Source organism: Metarhizium acridum (genome assembly GCF_019434415.1).
Source record: "Metarhizium acridum strain ARSEF 324 chromosome Unknown scaffold_234, whole genome shotgun sequence".
NCBI lineage: Eukaryota > Fungi > Ascomycota > Sordariomycetes > Hypocreales > Clavicipitaceae > Metarhizium > Metarhizium acridum.
This window is the reverse complement of record NW_027094021.1, coordinates 656,357-674,509: the sequence shown is the minus strand read 5'-3', so window position 1 is coordinate 674,509 and position 18,153 is coordinate 656,357. Positions and strand designations below refer to the sequence as shown.

Below are 18,153 nucleotides of genomic sequence, written 5' to 3'. Positions count from 1 at the left end.
TGATACTGCTCAAAAGCTACTCTGTAGCATTCAACCTGACTTACTTCCTAAGAAACAGACCTACTGTGCCTTAGAACCTAAGCCACCGTTACACGCTTATATTAGATTTAAGGTCCTTAAAAATATTAAATTTAAATAATTAACTTTCTTTTTAATTAGCTTAAAGGCCTTAAGTGTTAACTTTAATAATAAACTATATCTTATTAGTATTATTATTATTATTAAACTTAATATAAGTTAAAAATTTAAGCTATTATAGCTTCTTTAATTAAATTTAATGAATTTAGCTTTAATAGAAGGTTTTTTTATTAAAGGTTATATCTTTAACCTATTTAACTTTTAATTTTAATAGAATTTATATGTAAAAGATATTAATTAAGTTATATTTAATAAGGTAGCTAATTTTTACGTGAGCTATTATTTTAAGAGCTCGTTTTTAAATACCTTAAAGGGCTTCCTAGATTATTAAATAGGCCCTATAGCTATACGCGATTAAATGCGTAATATTAGGCCTATTTAAATAACCTATATCGCGATTATTTAATTAAAGCTACTATTAAAGCTATTAAAAGGGTATCTTTTAGTTCGTGCCTTATTATAGTAATAGATTATAAAGGTAAATAATAGCTTTCTAGATCTTAAGCTATAATTTAATAGAAAGGTTAGCTACTAGCTATATTATACGAGCTTTTAACCCTAAAACACCCTTAAACCTTTTAGTAGAGCCGTTTTAAGCGGGTATATACGGTAATATAAGCTTATTAATAATACCTTTATAGTTAATTTAAGTCTTATAGGCCGTTTAAAGGCTTCTATTATTATTCTAATAGATTTAATAGATACTTAATTAATATTACCTTTAAATTTAAGCCTTAAATAATTAAAGGGCTAATAATAGGGTATTTTAAGTAGTATTTTTAAGCTTAAAGACCGTTAAAAAGCCTAAGAATTTATCTTTAACCACTAAAGCCGCTAACTTATTATTATAGCTAGGCTTAAATTAAAAGATATTAATATAAATCCTCTAAAAGGGTCTTAAGCTTATTATCTGAGAGCTTCTGCGAGAGATAACCCTTTTAGCCTTGGCCTTGGAACAGGCTTCGCAGTCAATTTGTACGGGGCCTTAGACTTTCGACCCAGTAGGTCGTCTAACAGGTCACCTAGAAAGTAATCAATTTGAGGGGTTCTACGGTATCCAGCTATTGAAGGTCCGGCTTCAATAGGGTGGTGGCGCGAGCCTTCTTTTGAGGCTTTTCGTACAATCGGAAAGCAGCTATTTGAGGCGTTTTGGGGCTTATCGGGGTCCCCGATGAATAGCAGCCATTTTCCATTGAAAGGGGCCTTTGGCGTTGATACTTATAACTATCACGTTAACAGCTATGAAAGCAGATTAAATAGTGGAATTGTCCTTGGGATTAAAGCTATCTAGGTACGGAAAACAGGCCCTTATTTATAGATATTAAGGTCGTTTAATAGGTCACCTAAAAAGTAATCAATTTAAGGGGTTCTACGGTATCCAGCTATTAAAGGTCCGGCTTTAATGGGGTGGTAGCGCGAGCCTTCTTTTGAGGCTTTTCGTACAATCGGAAAGCAGCTATTTGAGGCGTTTTGGGGCTTATCGGGGTCCCCGATGAATAGCAGCCATTTTCCATTGAAAGGGGCCTTTGGCGTTGATAGATAATAGATGAAAAGTTTTTGTATTTTATAAATTTATACTTTTTTATACTTTTTAGCTTCATGTCGCGTTTAGTCAATCAACTCGAGACGAGTCGCGTGCCAAGCCAAGAACCAGTGGGATACAAAATACAATCGCTTACCAGAAATGCATTCATCTTGTCAGCAATTCCGTCCGATGAGAAGCCTGGATAGAGCAAGATAACCAGATAGACTGTACAACACTCGACTTGGAGAGTTGAGCCCCGCAACTGTGGTATCCTTGCTTCAATGAATCTTCGCGACGACCTACGGCTAACAGCGCCCCCGACGCGAATGGAGGAACCCTGCTTACGCTTCTACCGGACTTATTCAGAAAGCCCTCACCGGCTACTGGATACCGCGGACAATCGAATTCACACGAGTTCATCAGCGTACAAACAAGACCCGAGTCGGATGACTTGGGAGCCACTCGATCACAGAGATATGTTCGGCATTACTAAGAAACCCTCCCTTGGCCGCTCCCAATATCCCCCCTTTTGTTGCATTCTGATCCGCGGCTGGCATCATCCTCCTCAACTCGGCAACTTTGACATGTTCTTCCTCTCCGCCGCACCCATGCGCCGAGCCTGGGCCATGGTACGTCGCACTGCGTCGTAGGGACAGGCCTCTGGCTGAATTAGGCAAGACCAAGGGCAAGGCCTCTTTTGAGATTCTCAACAGCGTCTTTCGGAAGAGGGTCCTTGTCGTCAAAGGCACAAACCCTCCGCTCCGCGCTGGTCCATGTCGAGATGTCCAAGCCATCGCCGCCAATGGCTTGCCTATGCCACCCACGGTAGGCATACACAGGCGCGACACACTCGCGCCGGTAGGCGGCAAAGGCCCTCGCCCAACCCCACGGGTCTTTGGCGTCCGTCTTTGGCATTGTGAGGTCGGTGTCGTTGGCCGTGTCGGCCGCGCCGGGCACCGTGATGCCACGCCGACGGGCATACGACTGCAGATAGAGGCTCAGGTTGCCCGCGCGGAACTTGAACGCCTTTGAATTCAAAGGCTGGGCACTCTCCAGCAGACCTTGCTGCCGCATCGCCTTGGCCATCTCCTGGTACAGCGCCATCATCCAGCCCAGGTTCTTGGTGTCGGTGTCGTTGGCAAGCTGGGCCTCGCCGTCCAGCATCGCCAGCGCTGCGAGCACCATCCGGGCCAGCTGTGCCGCAGTCATCCGAATCATCTCTCCGTCGTCGGCCATGCACATTCCAAAACCCTCGCCCACTAGAATGAACAGCGCCATGCCCTCCACCACTGACCAGGCCTCGCGCCACTGCTTGGCTTTGTACGCCTCGTTGAAATCCATCAGCATGTTCTGCACCACCTCGAGCGCTCCGTAGGCCATGTGATCACCGAATGTGTGCATTCGAAACGCGTCGGGGTTGCGAAGGTCCATCATGTTCTCTGCCATGCGATATCTCGCCAGGCCGGCCCTGGTCATGGTATATTCGTGGGAGGGGAGCGAGGCGGCCGACTTGCCACATGGGCATGTCTTGCCCCCATCACAAGCTTTCTTGGTGGGCTTATCGTTTTTACCAACACTCGCGCCGCCGTCGTCCTCTGCTTCGTCCTCTTCATCGCTCGCGTCGTCATCATCGTCATCCTCGTCGTCGCGGCCTTGAAGGGGGTTGCAAATGCAAATAGACTCGTACGCGTGACGGGGATCCTGCATGGCAATTTGGTAACCTATGTCCAAGTTTTTCGAGCCCGATACCTCTGCCCAGCGCTTTTGTCTGCGCTTGATAGTTGACTGCAGCTGGGGATCCTGTGGCTGAGGTTCAAGGGGCGCCTCCTGGGCGGCGGCGGCGGCGGCGGCGGCGGCGGCGGCGCCGGTCTTGGTCTTCTTGCCATTGCTGCGCTCGTCAATGTTGGGGGAGACAGATTCGAGGGCCTTGCGTTTCGGCGGCATCGTGAAGTTTGAGTGGGCAGATTCGGAGAGACGGACGGGCTGCGTTACCTTGTTGGAAGAGCGGCGAGTCGACACGTTTATCAACGCGAGGAGAGACACCCCTGGCTGTTGCCTGCAACGCGACATGGGGTGACACAAGTGACGCAGATTTACGCGTCGACACGCCTCCCCACCAAAACTCCCGTAAACAAAATCATCTTCGGTCTTAGGGTTAGGGTTATCCACCAAAATGGCTCCCGAGACCCCACGAGTTGAATATAGTCCTCATAAGCGTCCAAGAATTGTAATGGCATATAATTTTGAGTCCCATGGCCCTAGTAATAGCGATCAAAGAGGGATTTCTTTCGGCAGAACCCGTGCGAAATGACAATTTCCGCATCGGTACACCGCCTTACTCTCACCCGCGTTGCATGTTGAACTTCAATGGCATGGCCATGAACATAACATGCATACTCACCGCGATGACTGGGGTTTCCAATGTTGAAAAATGCTTGGTTTTAGGATTCACCACTGGACCAGAAACGCATCAGCCGCGGCGACCGATATTTTGAATAGCGAAACGGTCTTGACCTGAACCCGGAAACTCTCCTCTCCGGTGGACAGAGTAGCAGCGACTAGATTAGCAAAGTAAAAGGGCTCTAAATTTGCTAATATAGCTTGTTTCAAAACGCTGCAACAGCCGATTCACCCTCAACTCGCGCCATGACCAGTCACTCCCCCATAGTAGCATGCCTACACTCTGGGTTTCGCCTATCCCCATTGCTTACGACCTCAAAGCCTTGCATGGAATCTAGCGCAGTCCTGATTTCGGCCTTGTAACTCACGATCCCAGCGGAGTAGCACATAGGCTCGTACACCTTGCCAGGAACGTTGCCTCCCATGTAGGTAGATTTAGTCGTCGGAAACAGGGTCTTGTCGTTCAGCTCCATGACGTGCCTTGTCCATTCCTGGGCTGCTTCGTGTTTTGGATTCACGTACTTGATGTCCTGCCGCTGCATCTTGTCCACCATGTCGGCAATCCAGCGGCCTTGGACCTCAACTGTCGTCGGGCCATTGCTGAGAAGAGTTGGTCCATGAGGCCCGTAAAGATGGAACATGTTGGGGTAGCCGCTGACGCTGATACCCAAGTAGGTGCTTATCCCGGAGGACCATTCTTGCTGTAGATTGGTGTCATTGATGCTCTGTAGGCCAAGCTGCGTCATTGCTGTACAAAACTGTTAGCATCCTTTTTTGGCCACCGTGTTCGAAAACAACTAGCCTACCTCCAGATACAATGTCCTAATTATCGTAGTTAGCAAGAGACTCCTCCAGTCAATATCGGGAAGCACGTACAAATCCTGTGGCAACCGCAATCACATCAAACTCTTGATGCGTGCCATCTTCAAGGGTGATGCCCGTCTCGGTGAATTCCTTGATGGCGTTTTTGCTGATGTCAACGACATCAACACTAGGTCGATTGAACTGCTCGTAGTAATCATGTTCGAGGCAAGGACGTTTGATGCCAAAGTAATGGGGCATCGTCTCTGGCGCGAGCAGGTCCCTCTTGCGTGCATCGGCAATGCGAGCCCGGACCTTCCTTGTCCAAAACTTGTACGATTCTTTGTTGGCCTTGGCGTCGAACAAGTTATCCTTGTAGATGCTGAGCCAAAATTTGAACCCCCCATCTCGCCATGCCTTCTCATAAACTGCCTCGCGACCCTCGGGAGGGTCGTCGAATGTATTCTTCTCGTACCAATCGTAGTGGAAGCCGGCGAAGCTGGTCTCCCGGAGATGAAAGAGTTCGGGGTAGAGTACTCGCTTTCGCTCTTGCTCTTCGGGAGTCGTTTTCCTGCGACGCATTGGCAGGGCTAGATTCGGGGTACGCTGGAAGACCTTGACCTCGCCGGCAACCGGGCCCCATGCTTGAACAATCTGAACGCCAGAAGCGCCTGTGCCAACGACGGCACATCGCTTGTTTGCCACGTCTACGTTTTCCTCGGGCCAGAAAGAGGTGTGATGCATGACGCCTTTGAACTTGTCCATGCCCGGCCAATCGGGAATATAACGCCTCGCAGCCTGGTGTAGTGGTATTCGTGAATCAATAACGCCCTTTATAAACCGGCCCAGAAAGAGGAGGAGGAGGATGCGAGGACTGGGAAAGATAGCAGCAAGGCAGAAACAGGCGAATCAAAATCAACTTGTACTTACGAATCCAGTTCCCAAAACCAAGAACTTGGCTTTCGCCGTTCGCCCATCTTCTGTACCAACACTCCACTTTCCGGTTGCTGTATCAAAGTTGGCGCCAACAACCACCGTGTTAAACGAACAGTCCTTTTTTACGCCAATGGTTTTGTCGACATGATCGAAGTACGCTCGCACATCCCGGTAGTCAGGGTAGTTGGACGGCCAGTTCCACGTTTTCCAGACTTCCGGCCAAGAAAATTCATACTCGGGAACTTCCGAATCTACTGCTGCTCCGGGATACGAATTCCATCTCCAGGTTCCTCCAAGGTCGTTTCCCGCCTCAAAAATAACAGCCTTGTATCCGCGATCCCGGAGAGTCTTGAGCATGAAGATGCCAGCTAAAGTGTGTGAGCACCCGACCCTTCACAGTTGGAAACTGGGATTGAAGAGACCTACCAAAACCGGCACCAACAATTATTGCATCAAGGTCCAGGTTGTCAGCATACGGACCATCTTGCTGGTGGCGAGGTAGAGAGTAATCAGTCAGCTCAGTATTGAACTTCTTGGGACGTGTAGGAATTGACTCCCCCATTGTTGACACCTGGAAGTAAAAAATAGGATTGAGTGGTTAGCTGTGTTATTTCGAGCCGTTTTGTATGATTGATTTTGAAATGGTACCTCTGTGATGGGTGATCGGTCAGGTTTTATAATCCCGCATATACACTCCTTGCAGCTTGTCATCCATGCACCCGTCCCTGGGTAACTAAATTTCGGTGTCTCCTCCCATCCCTTATCTGGAGGACCAGTATGCCCCAAGCGGCTGATGTGTATATTATTCGCGGGGAAGGGAGGAGGTTCTGCATGATTTGGTTGCATTGTATATGCGACTGGCCGAATTCGTATATCATGCGAACAAGCCAATATGAGATCCCTGGCTATCATGGACTTGGAACTAGTATAAATACGTGAATTTCATACACGTAATAACTTAAAAAAATAGTACACCCATTTGCATGTGCAAGCATGGCTGTCCAGGAGACGCTCCAGGAATTCCCCCGAGCTTAGGGCCTTTTACATTCTGACGCCTGCGGGAGATTATTGATGATGCCATACGTCGAATATGAGGTCAACATTGACATTGTCGGAGGCTGTCGTGAGATCTGCCAGCTGTACTACCAAAAGTGGAGAAGCATCCAGTAACTAGTGCGGATCATTATCTCTCTTTGGGCTTCAAAAAGGCACTCTCCTAGTGGTCGATTGGGGTCGAGATGAGTCGTTGACGCGTGAGTTGAATGTTGCAGTACGCCACTCGCAGGGATCACATGTACGCAACGGCACAACGGCATACTCATCCGTGAATACCTGATAATAGTTGGCAGATTGAAATTTTGACACCGAGTCGAAGCGTCGGCGCCTGGAAACTATCGCTCGAGAGATTTCTACGAGTTTGCGCAGACTCTTCGCTGATGCATTCAGGCCTGGAGAGGGCTTTCTGAAGCAGCACTTGAGAGATTGAGACCCGTCCAATGGGAATAAATGTGCTTTGTGGACAAGGGATAATGTCCTTGGACGTTTCATTGTCTTCGCAGTCTGGATGATGAAAGAAGAACAGAAGGCTCTTGCTACAGACGGAAGAAGAAACATGGATAGCCCAGACGATGGTAGATGGCCACGGCCGGCGACAAAATTATTCCGGCTCCTTGATTGAAAACGAGAGCAGAACCCATTGCTACCGCACGACGACAGAGTGTGGCTTCAGAGAATTCATCGAACCATCGGCGACAACTGGAACAGGTTTCATGAATGCATCCATGATTGTCGTTCAGGTTATTTGGTGTCAGTGACAGGTGCCTATAGGCAGTCATCCGTCCAATCATCCAATCACGAAGATGTCTGTATGGCAAAACTCGCTGTGCTGCTGCTGTGGTGTGTGTGGCTTGTGCTTGTGCCTCCTGCCCTGTAACCCGCCATGCCTACGTGGCTGCCTATAATCACGTGACTTCGCACAATACTCGCGCAGCGACAACGCCACTTGAACACGCTAAAAAAACGCGGTGCGCCCTTGTATTGCCATGTGGCCGCCGTCATAAAAAGCAGGTGCGCTCCATGCCACTTCCCTTTCAGCCGAATGCCTACCTATCTTTGCGACTTTTCATCTGGACAACTGCCTACTCAGTAGGTATTTTCTCTCCCTCGTGTGTATCTTTTGCACTCCCTTGGTTCGCAGTTTTGTCGACCAAATTCAGCCTCCAGGCTTTGGCTAGTGTAAAGCGAGTGACTCGCTCTAGCGGGTAGACAGGGATCTTGAGCGTGTCATCGTTGTGTGCCACCACCAGAATCCACGCACCAAAGCCATCATCATATTGCGCCACCAAAGCAAACTAAGGCTTCGACTACCATCCGCAGCACGAGAATATTTCATAGGAGCGCCGTCTTCGACAGACTACGCGCCATTGTCAAACCGCCAACTGCTTGCCAAAGACCTGTATCCGTGACAACACCATTCGCAATTCCATCGCAGCTATCAGACACAACGCCGCCCGCAACGCCGGCTCCCCTCGTTGACAATGTCACAGACATCGTCGACCTCTTCGAGGCACCGTCGGTGCAAGAAGTCGCAAATCTTACGACCCGCTAGAAACTCCCTTTGTGATCTGCTGCGCCGGCACGCCAACACCTCTCTCTTCCGCCCACCCGTGCAGTGGACTGACATGCACTCGCATGTCCTCGGTGCGCACTTTCACGAACTACCACCCTGCGACACACCGTTGCCCCAGAATATCCCCGGTACTCCTCCATCAAAGGGTCATTTGCGCCCTTCCAAGACCATTACGACACTAAGCGACGCCTTGACCGAGATTTTGCATCCCGATGGCGCGTGCACAGACTCGTATTCAAATGCAACTAGAAAGAGTTCAATTGCTGTCCAAACTGTATTGTCAACACTGTGGCCGGCTGTCTTCGGGCAGTCCCTCCTCTTCCCAGAACTGCACATATACTTTGGCGACCGTGTTTTTACGAGTGCTGTGCACATGCAACTCATGTGGCTTTATCCGGATGACAATGTCCAGTCATCACAAAGCTCCTTCAGGTCAATTTCGACCCGACCTGCCGAATCTAATGGTCTCATTTCGGGCTCAGCACCCGCGGCTCATAATCCAAATGGCCTTCCCATGATTTGTTACATTGGAAGGGATCAACTGGCTACGATGCGCCGTAGCGTTTTTCGCGTTCGGCCGGGACCGGGACGAAGCCAAAATGAACCAGTCTCCCGGATGTACCTCCTCCGATCCAAGGCATTCATGCCCGCCAATTCGAACCACGATGCCTATTTGGTGGCCATCTTCCTAGCCATGGCACAACGACATTTCTATGGTGCACTTGCACCTTCGTCCTGCAGAGACTCCCGATGGTCTCCTTGGGTTGGAAAGTCGCGCCGTCCAGCATTTGAAGATCTCAAGCTCAGGATCCTCACTCACGACAGCGATATGGCACATTTTATCATTTATACCGGGCACATAACATCCAAGTTCCTGGACAGGTTTCATGACCCTTTCGCAACTCCCACGTCTGATGGGGATGAGGATGATGATGACGCATTAGGTATCAGAATCGAGTACACCAAAGTTCCTATCTGGCCAATCCTTGGCTTGAAGGAGCGACTTGGCAAAGGTCTTGGCGAAGAGGTGGTGGGCCAGTTTGATCCGTCCGAAATGGAGACATGGAACATTGATTCCGACGACGACGTACCCAGAAATACCAAGCGCAAGCGTGAAGCTCTTGCTCATGTGTTCCGTTTTGAGGAGGAAACGGACGACGACGAACAGGAGTCGTCCTTGAGATCAAAGAGACAAAGATTGCAAGAGGGACCGCCCATAGGGGTTGGAGCCTAGGCTTTGCTGCTTCAATTTCTGATGGAATTGACTAGCATGTTTATTCAACTACAAACGAGGCCCTACGGGACTTTGCATGAATTGTATATCCTCATGTGTATCTGGGCTTCGGGGGGCACGATTTCCATCATTAAACGGTGAGGGGCAGGCGTTCAAGCGTACATCATGACGGCAGGGATGCACCTATCTACTGGAAAGAGCATGCAATACAAGCGCCGAGTATCTGTTAAAGTCGGGAATTGCGGTTCTATGATTCATATTTTACATGAGGCAACAGTGTTACGAATGCACAATACTTGTCATTGATAACGCCTTGTATTGTGTGCAATCGCAACGCCAGTCTCCAGATACCCAAACATCAATACAGGCCAAAAGATGAATCAACATCCCAAACACACACACACAGGGGTGTCAGAAGAACTGCCCCAGTCTCTCCATCAGTATGTCACCCTCATCTTGTCCCATTAAGATATTGAGTGGCTCCGGGTCGTCTACGGGTGCTTCTGTGGCTTGGTAGCGTTTTTCGCAACCACCTCTTCGTTGACGAAGGGCCTCGCCCAAACCAACCCGGGACGGGGACAAGCTCCGCAAGCAATTTCAACCTAAAGCAGTTAGTCGTCTGAAATAAAATCAGGAGCCGATACATGGTCGACTTGAGCACGAGAATCTCGCGTCTTGCATGTACTGCCATGTATACCGTGGCATATCTGGGCAGGCAAGGCAACACGTACAGTCGTGGGATTCTTGCAGTCCGGTTTTGTGATGTAAATGGGGCAGAGTATTCGGGGTGGGTTCACCGCCATCGGCCACGCCAAGACGGGCGTGATTGGGATGATGAGGAGCAAGCTTGCGGAGAAGTACATGTTTGCGACGTCGCGGGCGAGAACCCCGTGTTTTGTTGTAGGGAGTATGTGGGCGGCGGAGAAGACGGTGTCTGAGATGAGGGTTGGGGAGACGTGGCCTGGAAGAAGAAGGGCTGCTGGGCCTTTTATATGCAGTCCATGCTGGGCTGTTGTGTTGGGTTTTTACGCTTGGGTACAAAGACTTGTGGCTTGGGAATATGGATTGAGATGGCTTGTGGCCGGCGCGTGTGTAGCGTGGGTTATGAATGTGTGCAAGTGAATATCATATATCATGGAAGCTGGTTTTTGAGGTTTGTGACGCGCAACTTTTTGGTGGCTTGGGCCGGCTCAGCGCTTTCGTACACATCGATGAAGGATTAATTGTACGAGTTATTCCCTACCGCCTGTGAAATACGATGTAGCGCCAACATTTGCATACGTGTTGTGCTCATCATCGTCCAGTGCTACAGACCGTCACCATTGGTTTTGCAGGGTATACCGGGACGGAGCCGGGTTGGCGAGTTTGCCTAGTCAGCCATCTTCAGCATTAAAATCCAACATGTACGCCAAAGTACAGATCGATTCTTGACCGAGTGTTTTCTAGCTGCAGGCCTAATTGTCAAGGTCGCGTGGCGTGTACACCATTCAAACTCTGTCCACGGTTTTGGGTGTCGTTAGCCTGTCTCAAAATGGTTCAAACTGAGCTCACTCATATAGTTGCTAAATCGTCCTAGATGAAATTGATTGGAAATATGATGATTATGCAGTTCATCTTCCAATAATTAAAAAAAATTAGCTGTTCACAGGCCGCGTAAGTGCATCATCGTGGAAACTGCCGCGCTACCCCGTGGACTGATACAAAAAGAAGTTCATACGGGCCGGGCGCTGAAGTCGGTCTGATATAGTAATACATTTCAATACGTCATATATCTGGTAACACGTCGTCAAGAATTCTCAATCTCATCGGGCGTTGGATCGACTACATGGCTTCTCGGCGCTCATCATTACGCTGAAAAAATAACACACGTTTACACTCCATCTTTGAGCTAATCGATTTTCAGTCGGCCCAAAGTCACTTGAGTACCAGAGTAAGGAAGTTTAATATCATTGCCATTTGAGGAGAAGCCAATCCCGTGGTTTCTCGTCTCTTCGCTTGGCCTTGAAACACCCTGGCGGAATCCAGACGTGCTTGACAAACTTCTACTCAACTCTCTCTCAATTTCAGCTGTCCGCGTAAATTAGTCTTCAAATTGTTTCAGGATGTTGTGCCTAAACATAACTCGCAAATCTGACTTACTGTGAAGATGTACAGCCGCCGACTTTCCAGAGTGCAGCGCGTGCAAAACGTTGGTGCGTATGTCGGAATTTGCGTCACCTACGGCGTACACCCCTGGAACACTGGTGCGCATATCTTCATCAACTACTAGCTTGCCATTTCTTGTCTCCAAACCTAGCCTCTCACCTATACTTGATCGCTGTTCGTATGCAAAGGTGGTAAGCAGAACGCCACGTTCGGCGGGAGAGCCAGTGTCAAATTCGACGCTGAATAAGTCGTACTCGGGCGCAGTTGGTAGGGAAGGGTCCCTATTGGGGTCTTCACCATCTCGCAATCTGGTGATCCGTGTCACCGTCCGATTGTACACTTTGACGCGCCGCTTATCGAGATATGCAGACGAGTTTTCCGCGAAGGCTGCGTCGGCGCGGACCCGATTTTCATATGTATCGGTGCCATTTGCGAAGATGATTATGTCGCTATTCAGATGGGCTACTTCGGCCACGGCCTCTACCGTCTTGTCATAAGGGCCCAAAATTCCAAGTGGCTGATCTGCGTGTTCATGGCCGTCACACCACGGACACCAGTAGATGCCTTTGCCGAAATTCTCTTGTAGTCCTGGGGTAGGGGGGAGAAGATCACGCAGTCCAGTGGCAATGATAATCTTCCGAGCTGTGTAAGTCGAGGTTGAGCCTTTAGCAGTCTCGGTCGTGGCGATAAAGTAGGTGTTGTTCGCCTTGGATCGGATACTCGTTACCGTGCCGTTCACCGCGTCAACTGTTTTGTAATGAAGAATCTGTTGACGAGCCGACCATCGGAAATATGCCGCAGTCACACCTGCCGCAGCCATTTCAAATTAGAGTCAAATTAAGCAAGGAGCCTGACCCGTGTGCGGAAGAATACTTCGTACCGTCAAACCCGGCGACATCATGTATACGTCGTGTAGGGCTGTTGCGATATTCGCCCGAGTCTATCAACAATGCCGTTCGTCGTACGCGACCAAGAGCGCTTAGTGCGGCCAGTCCTGCTGGTCCACCACCCACAATCAGAGCATCAAAATCAGTTACAAATGCATTTGTATCTTGCTCTTCACCTGGCGGTCTCGGGACACCGGTCGCCAACCAGAAGAGGTGGAGAGTGAAAAGGATTGTCGTCTTTGGCAACATTTTTCTTCCGTGCCTGATGACATTCCTGACGATCTAGAGCGCTGAGTTGCAACTCTAGCCAGGGTTGGGACTGCCGTTCTCTTATGTACGTCAATGTAACTAGCTCAATGATGTTATCCGCACCAAGGTGACGCCTTCATCTGTGTGATGGTTGTGATGTCACGGTGCATACGGAAGCCACCAGTGATACGCTCCCAAGCTCCTTCCACTTCCAGAAAGAGCACCAGGGGCAGGGACTATTTATTCTGCATCGATATGAACCAATAAGAGGCACTTGCTGCCTCATTTTTGGACAGCCACATAAAATAAAATACGTGGCGTCGTCACGGACCTTTTTCCTACTCGACGCGAGCTTTGTTCTTTGTCCCTCCCTCACTCGCGTCCCGGCAAAATTTTCTGCCTTCTGACTTCTATACAATATGTAGTCCCGCGGTGGCACGCACCTCTGCTTAACAGTTTCCACCTTCATTTTCCTTTGCCTACATCCTCGTAGGATCCTTTCCACCATGCCGGTGGTTGCCGCCGATAGCGATTTACCCAAGTTGCTCAACACGCCCTCGAAACAAGTCAAATGGGCAAAGAAACTAGTCGCCGAGCACCTGAAAAGCGCTGCCAAGCGCATTGACAAGCCCCCCATGCAAGGAATGTTCAGCAGGACCCTGTTCGTTACCCTCGCTGACGGTCGTGAGGTGGTGGTGCAGTTTCGCACCGAACCGCTTGATATGGACGCGTTCAAGATCGCTAAGGCGTCGCTAGGCTCCATTGTACCGGATATTGAAGCTCTTGACAATGAAGAGTTGGAGAGGGCGCAGGCCTGGGCTTACTGCCTCACCCTCATGCCCGGTAAGATGTGGCTGCATGGAGTCGCCGGGAAGGGGGCTGAAGGACGTATTGCCGTCAACAAGTCATTAGGCCGCGTCTTTTCAAAGGGCTTTCTCGCCAACAATAGCTGTGAAGCTGTTGAAACCAAGCTCCGACCGCACCTGCAGGCAATCTTGGCGTCACCGTTGGAAGATATCCTTCCCTATAAAGCGACAGTTGAGAGCTTTGTCAAGAGGCTTGATGAGTTTGCCCAGCTCCCGCTGTGGGTTGCTCATTACGATCTTAACGAAGTGAACGTGCTCATCGACGAGAAATGCGACGTCACCGCCTTGATTGACTGGGAACTATCCACCCCGCTGCCCTTCGGGGCCGGCTTCGGCCGTATCCACACCATTGCCGGCGAATTCACCCAAGGCGAGTTCTGGATGCCGGATGAATTCGAGGTTGCGGAGCGGGGCTTCTGGACGGAGCTGTTCGACGGAATGCCGCAACACGTACGAACAACGCTAGAGGGACGCATTGACTTGGTCCAGGATGTTGTTATACTTGCCACGTTGCTAAGCTGCTTTTGCTTTGAGGATGGGGAGGTCAGTGTTTCCGAGGTTACCTTGAAGGCACTTCCGAAATTTATGACCTATCAAATCCCTTTTGTCCGAGGGCAGGAGAAACCGTATAGAGAATGATGTGAAGGTCGACATAGAATGTGACAGGGAACGTGGAGAGATCGCTGAAATTTAAATTTGAGGAACATGGCAAGCAAAATGCTACCTAGCAGCTGCTAAACGAATCCTGCAAGAACGTGATGGGAACTGTTCATTCGTCCTACTTGACTTACGTAAGAATGTGTCCATACTCGGCCAGAATCCCGCTGGCAAACCACAGTGACCTGCCACTTTGGTCCTACAGACTTTGATACCAACTATCTGGATACGACTCGTAGGCTTCACGCGAAAATGCCTCCCGTCAGTATCATGGCAGCTTGCTAATTCTCAAGATACGCTGGAGGGCCGCCGTACCAAGAAAAGGTATAAGTCCGTGCATCATACTTCTATATAGGTCAACTCTCAAACATACTGAACTTCTAGATGTGGTTATTTAAGAATGATTGATACCCACTGCCACTTGGAATTATCCGCCAATAAAAATACCTACACTCACCACATCAGCCATAATGGGCCGAATCTTCTCTGGGAATATATTTCGAAAATAATTCTGCGACTGTGAGAGTAGTAATATCCGGTAGGCGGCCATTCAAAGTGTCGTTCTTGGCATCAAGATTCATCCATCCAGTAGCCATAGCAAGGCCAGCACCTTGCCGGATTCTCATAACCATCTCTTTCGGCACAAAAGGATGGATTTGAACGCCACTGGGCAGCTCAGGGGTATAACCATCCTGAAGTCTGCTTAGACTTAGGTGCGACACGTCGAATTTGCCTGACCGGATTGTGTCAGTGCCATTTGCGCAATCTTGAAACCTGAAGAAAAAACTTACAGCCTGCAGCGGCCTCAGCGAGATGAACCATCTCATCCAGAGTCAATTATTCGCCTATGATATGTGATTTCTCGCGCCAGTTGGAAAATCGAGGGCCGCCGCAATGAACTTGCCGACGTCGGTGCTATGTGTAAGGGCCACCGGTGTATTTCTACCCCCGGATATGGTGGCCTCTCGGCTCTCATGGTCTATGAACAGAGGCAATACCGTCAACTGACTTGGTGCCTTGCGGGGTCCAAAGTAGTCCATGAAGGTACTGGCAATGAACCTCGTGTATTGTAGTTCGGTCTTTAGGAGCTCCTCAATCGCAGCCACTTGAAGCTGGTAGAGGGGAACGGATAGTTTCTACGGCGTACTTATTAGTACAGCTTTATATATGGGGCTCTTGGAGGGAACATGGCACAAGAAATATGCCATGAGTGGCACGTACTGCTGCGCAGCCTCCATGTAGTTGATACCGAACTCGCTTGGTTCGAAGCGTTTGACGGTGGGAGATTTGGCTGCGGCTCGAATGAGATTGATCTGTGAAGCACTTTCCGCCTCGAAGTTCAAGGGCACACGGGATAAAACAGTGTCAATGTTGTGAGACGTCAGGACATGCTCGATGTGATCAACCAAGTCGTAGTTGACGGAAATGATCGTGATTGATGCGTCGGTAGGTTCATGGGTTATCTGGATCAAATTGATTAATCGTCCACGTTACTAGGAGAAAGTGAACAGTTTGGTCGACTCTACCTTGCGAGAGAGAACAAAGACGTCGTGCTTCTTGGTCGAGGCAATTGCATTTGCAACCACGCTACCGATGCCGCTGTCGCGCCCGCAACTGCAACTCGAGTCATGTTTGTAGAATAGTCGCTTTGTGCAGTGTTTATTTTCCGGGGATGGATGAAAGCTTTGTCGCATTGCCCATTTTCAAGCAGCCATGCTGGGGTTTGATCAACTTGAATACTCACAAGTCAGTCGTCAGAGTCGTATTCAATGTACTATATTACAAATCTGGCCATAATTGTCGACAAATTGACAAATCCCGTGGGCAGCATGGTGGTAATGTCTGTGTCCACATGTCAGCGTTTTCCAGCTCAGAAGCCCTGTTGGGGAGAAAAGTGGACTCAGTCACGTTACATGGTGAAAAGAGGGGTAATACTACTAGGGATACTTTAGGTAAAAATAAGAAAGAAGAATAGTAATTAATATAATTAATACCTTAAATTATTATATAATTTTAATAATAAGATTAAGACTATTATAATTTTAATAATAAGATTAAGACTATTATAATTTTAATAATAAGATTAAGACTATTATAATTTTAATAATAAGATTAAGACTATTATAATTTTAATAATAAGATTAAGACTATTATAATTTTAATGCCTTTTTTTATTTCTTTCTTAACTTAATATAAGTATTAAATACTTAATAATATTATATAAATAAGCTTTTATTATTAAATAAATATTATAAAGCTTATTAATATTATAAGATAAATTAATTCTTATAAAAACTTAAAACTATAATATTAAAACTTAAATAAAGCTTAAAATAAGTTATAAAAGATTATTAAACTTATATAAAGCTAAGAATAATATAAATAAACCTTTATTTTATATTAAGAGAGAAATAATATAAATAAATCTTTATAAGAAATTAAAATTATAAAATTAAGATTATAAAGAAAGCTAAAACTATAAATTACTTATAAAAGATTATATAAATTATAAGATATAAAATAATCTTAATATAAATAAAATAAAAGAAGAACTTAATATTATAATATTAAAATTATAAAAAAGCTATAAAATAATACTTATACTTTAAGAGACTATAAAAGCTTAAAGAAGATAATTAAATAAAAGTTAAATATACGCGAATAAATAATTTAAACTTTTAATTTTAAGAGAACTTTAAAATATCTTTTAAATACTTAAAGAGAGATATAAAGAGGTTTATTTTTTATAATTATAAACTTAAATAATTTAAAAGCCTTTAAATAATAATTAAATATATTATAATATAGCTTTACTTTATTAGACTTTAAAGAAGTTTTAAAACCTACGTTAAACGCTTAAAGAATAAAGTAATAATTCTTATTCTTAGAATTATAAACTTAATAAAATTAAATGAGATTAAATATATTAATTAAGCGCTTATAAATAAACTAAAATATATAATAATTACTTCTCTTTTTTTAAAGGGTATAAAAAGACTCTTAAAGCTTTTAATAGAACTTTAAAGATACTTATTCTTTTATTAAATAATTATATAAGATATCTTCTTATAAGAGTTATATAAGACTAGGAAATTATAAGCGCTTATTTATTTTATAATATATTAAGATATAATAATAAGGCTAATAATATATTAAATTTATAGAAATAATTAATAAACTATAAAATTAATTCCTAAAGACTTATATTAATAATACCTTATAAAATAATAGAATTAATAATAAGTATACTTACTTTTTTATTATATAATCTTATAATTATAATTAAGTGTAAGCTTAAAGTTTTAGCTAAGTAAAAGTAAGGTAAAAAGCTATTAAATACTAGTAAATATAAGATTATTCTTTTAGTTTTTAAGGTAACTTTATAATTTTACTTTAAAGTAAAAAACCTTAATTTTTATATATAAGTATATTACACTTAATATTAAAAAGCGTATAAATTACTTTATCTTATTAATCTCTTATTAAACTTATTTAATTAAATAAAAAGTATTATATATAAATTATAAGAGCTATATTATAAGAACGTAAATTAATTAAACTTAATTAAATTTAATATTATAAGAAATTTATAAGAAAGGTAATAGTAATTAAAATATTACCTATTATTAATAAAAAGAGTAATTAAAAGTAAAATCAAAATAAAAGAAAAGGGTTTCTTCTCTTAA

At 45.8% G+C, this 18,153-nt stretch overlaps 7 protein-coding genes across 7 annotated transcripts; 2 read left to right on the top strand and 5 right to left on the bottom strand.

Annotated features, from left to right (window-relative positions):
- Window positions 1-2,332: 2,332 nt before the first annotated feature.
- J3458_011772 (uncharacterized protein) lies at window positions 2,333-3,607 on the bottom strand (the record flags this gene model as incomplete). The annotated part of the gene is made up of 1 exon (XM_066119989.1): window positions 2,333-3,607. One exon carries the CDS (start codon window positions 3,605-3,607, stop codon window positions 2,333-2,335), a length of 1,275 nt encoding a protein of 424 aa, XP_065975107.1.
- Window positions 3,608-4,317: 710 nt separating this feature from the next.
- On the bottom strand, window positions 4,318-6,712 carry J3458_011771 (uncharacterized protein; the record flags this gene model as incomplete). The annotated part of the gene is made up of 6 exons (XM_007810491.2): window positions 4,318-4,811; window positions 4,870-4,885; window positions 4,940-5,662; window positions 5,795-6,168; window positions 6,227-6,371; window positions 6,449-6,712. 6 exons carry the CDS (start codon window positions 6,710-6,712, stop codon window positions 4,318-4,320), a joined length of 2,016 nt encoding a protein of 671 aa, XP_007808682.2.
- Window positions 6,713-9,123: 2,411 nt separating this feature from the next.
- On the top strand, window positions 9,124-9,663 carry J3458_011770 (uncharacterized protein; the record flags this gene model as incomplete). The annotated part of the gene is made up of 1 exon (XM_007810492.2): window positions 9,124-9,663. One exon carries the CDS (start codon window positions 9,124-9,126, stop codon window positions 9,661-9,663), a length of 540 nt encoding a protein of 179 aa, XP_007808683.2.
- Window positions 9,664-11,743: 2,080 nt separating this feature from the next.
- Window positions 11,744-12,628, bottom strand: J3458_011769 (uncharacterized protein; the record flags this gene model as incomplete). The annotated part of the gene is made up of 1 exon (XM_007810493.2): window positions 11,744-12,628. One exon carries the CDS (start codon window positions 12,626-12,628, stop codon window positions 11,744-11,746), a length of 885 nt encoding a protein of 294 aa, XP_007808684.2.
- Window positions 12,629-12,958: 330 nt separating this feature from the next.
- Window positions 12,959-14,449, top strand: J3458_011768 (uncharacterized protein; the record flags this gene model as incomplete). The annotated part of the gene is made up of 1 exon (XM_007810494.2): window positions 12,959-14,449. The coding sequence occupies exon 1, from the start codon at window positions 13,451-13,453 to the stop codon at window positions 14,447-14,449; it is 999 nt and encodes a 332-aa protein (XP_007808685.2). The 5' UTR covers window positions 12,959-13,450.
- A 479-nt stretch (window positions 14,450-14,928) lies between these two features.
- On the bottom strand, window positions 14,929-15,289 carry J3458_011767 (uncharacterized protein; the record flags this gene model as incomplete). Its single annotated transcript, XM_066119988.1, has 2 exons — window positions 14,929-15,200; window positions 15,259-15,289. The coding sequence occupies 2 exons, from the start codon at window positions 15,287-15,289 to the stop codon at window positions 14,929-14,931; spliced, it is 303 nt and encodes a 100-aa protein (XP_065975106.1).
- On the bottom strand, window positions 15,190-16,286 carry J3458_011766 (uncharacterized protein). Its single transcript, XM_066119987.1, has 3 exons — window positions 15,994-16,286; window positions 15,689-15,930; window positions 15,190-15,603 (listed from the first exon to the last, which is right to left on the bottom strand). Exons 1-3 carry the CDS (start codon window positions 16,159-16,161, stop codon window positions 15,549-15,551), a joined length of 465 nt encoding a protein of 154 aa, XP_065975105.1. The 5' UTR covers window positions 16,162-16,286; the 3' UTR covers window positions 15,190-15,548.
- Between the last annotated feature and the right edge of the window lie 1,867 nt (window positions 16,287-18,153).

Excerpts from the sequence above, each read along its gene's own strand:
- J3458_011766 (XM_066119987.1), bottom strand. The coding sequence starts at position 16,161 with ATGCGACAAAGCTTTCATCCATCCCCGGAAAATAAACACTGCACAAAG. Across the intron at positions 15,931-15,993 it reads TCTTTGTTCTCTCTCGCAAG|ATAACCCATGAACCTACCGA; the intron begins GTAGAGTCGACC and ends AATTTGATCCAG. Across the intron at positions 15,604-15,688 it reads TACATGGAGGCTGCGCAGCA|AAACTATCCGTTCCCCTCTA; the intron begins GTACGTGCCACT and ends AGTACGCCGTAG.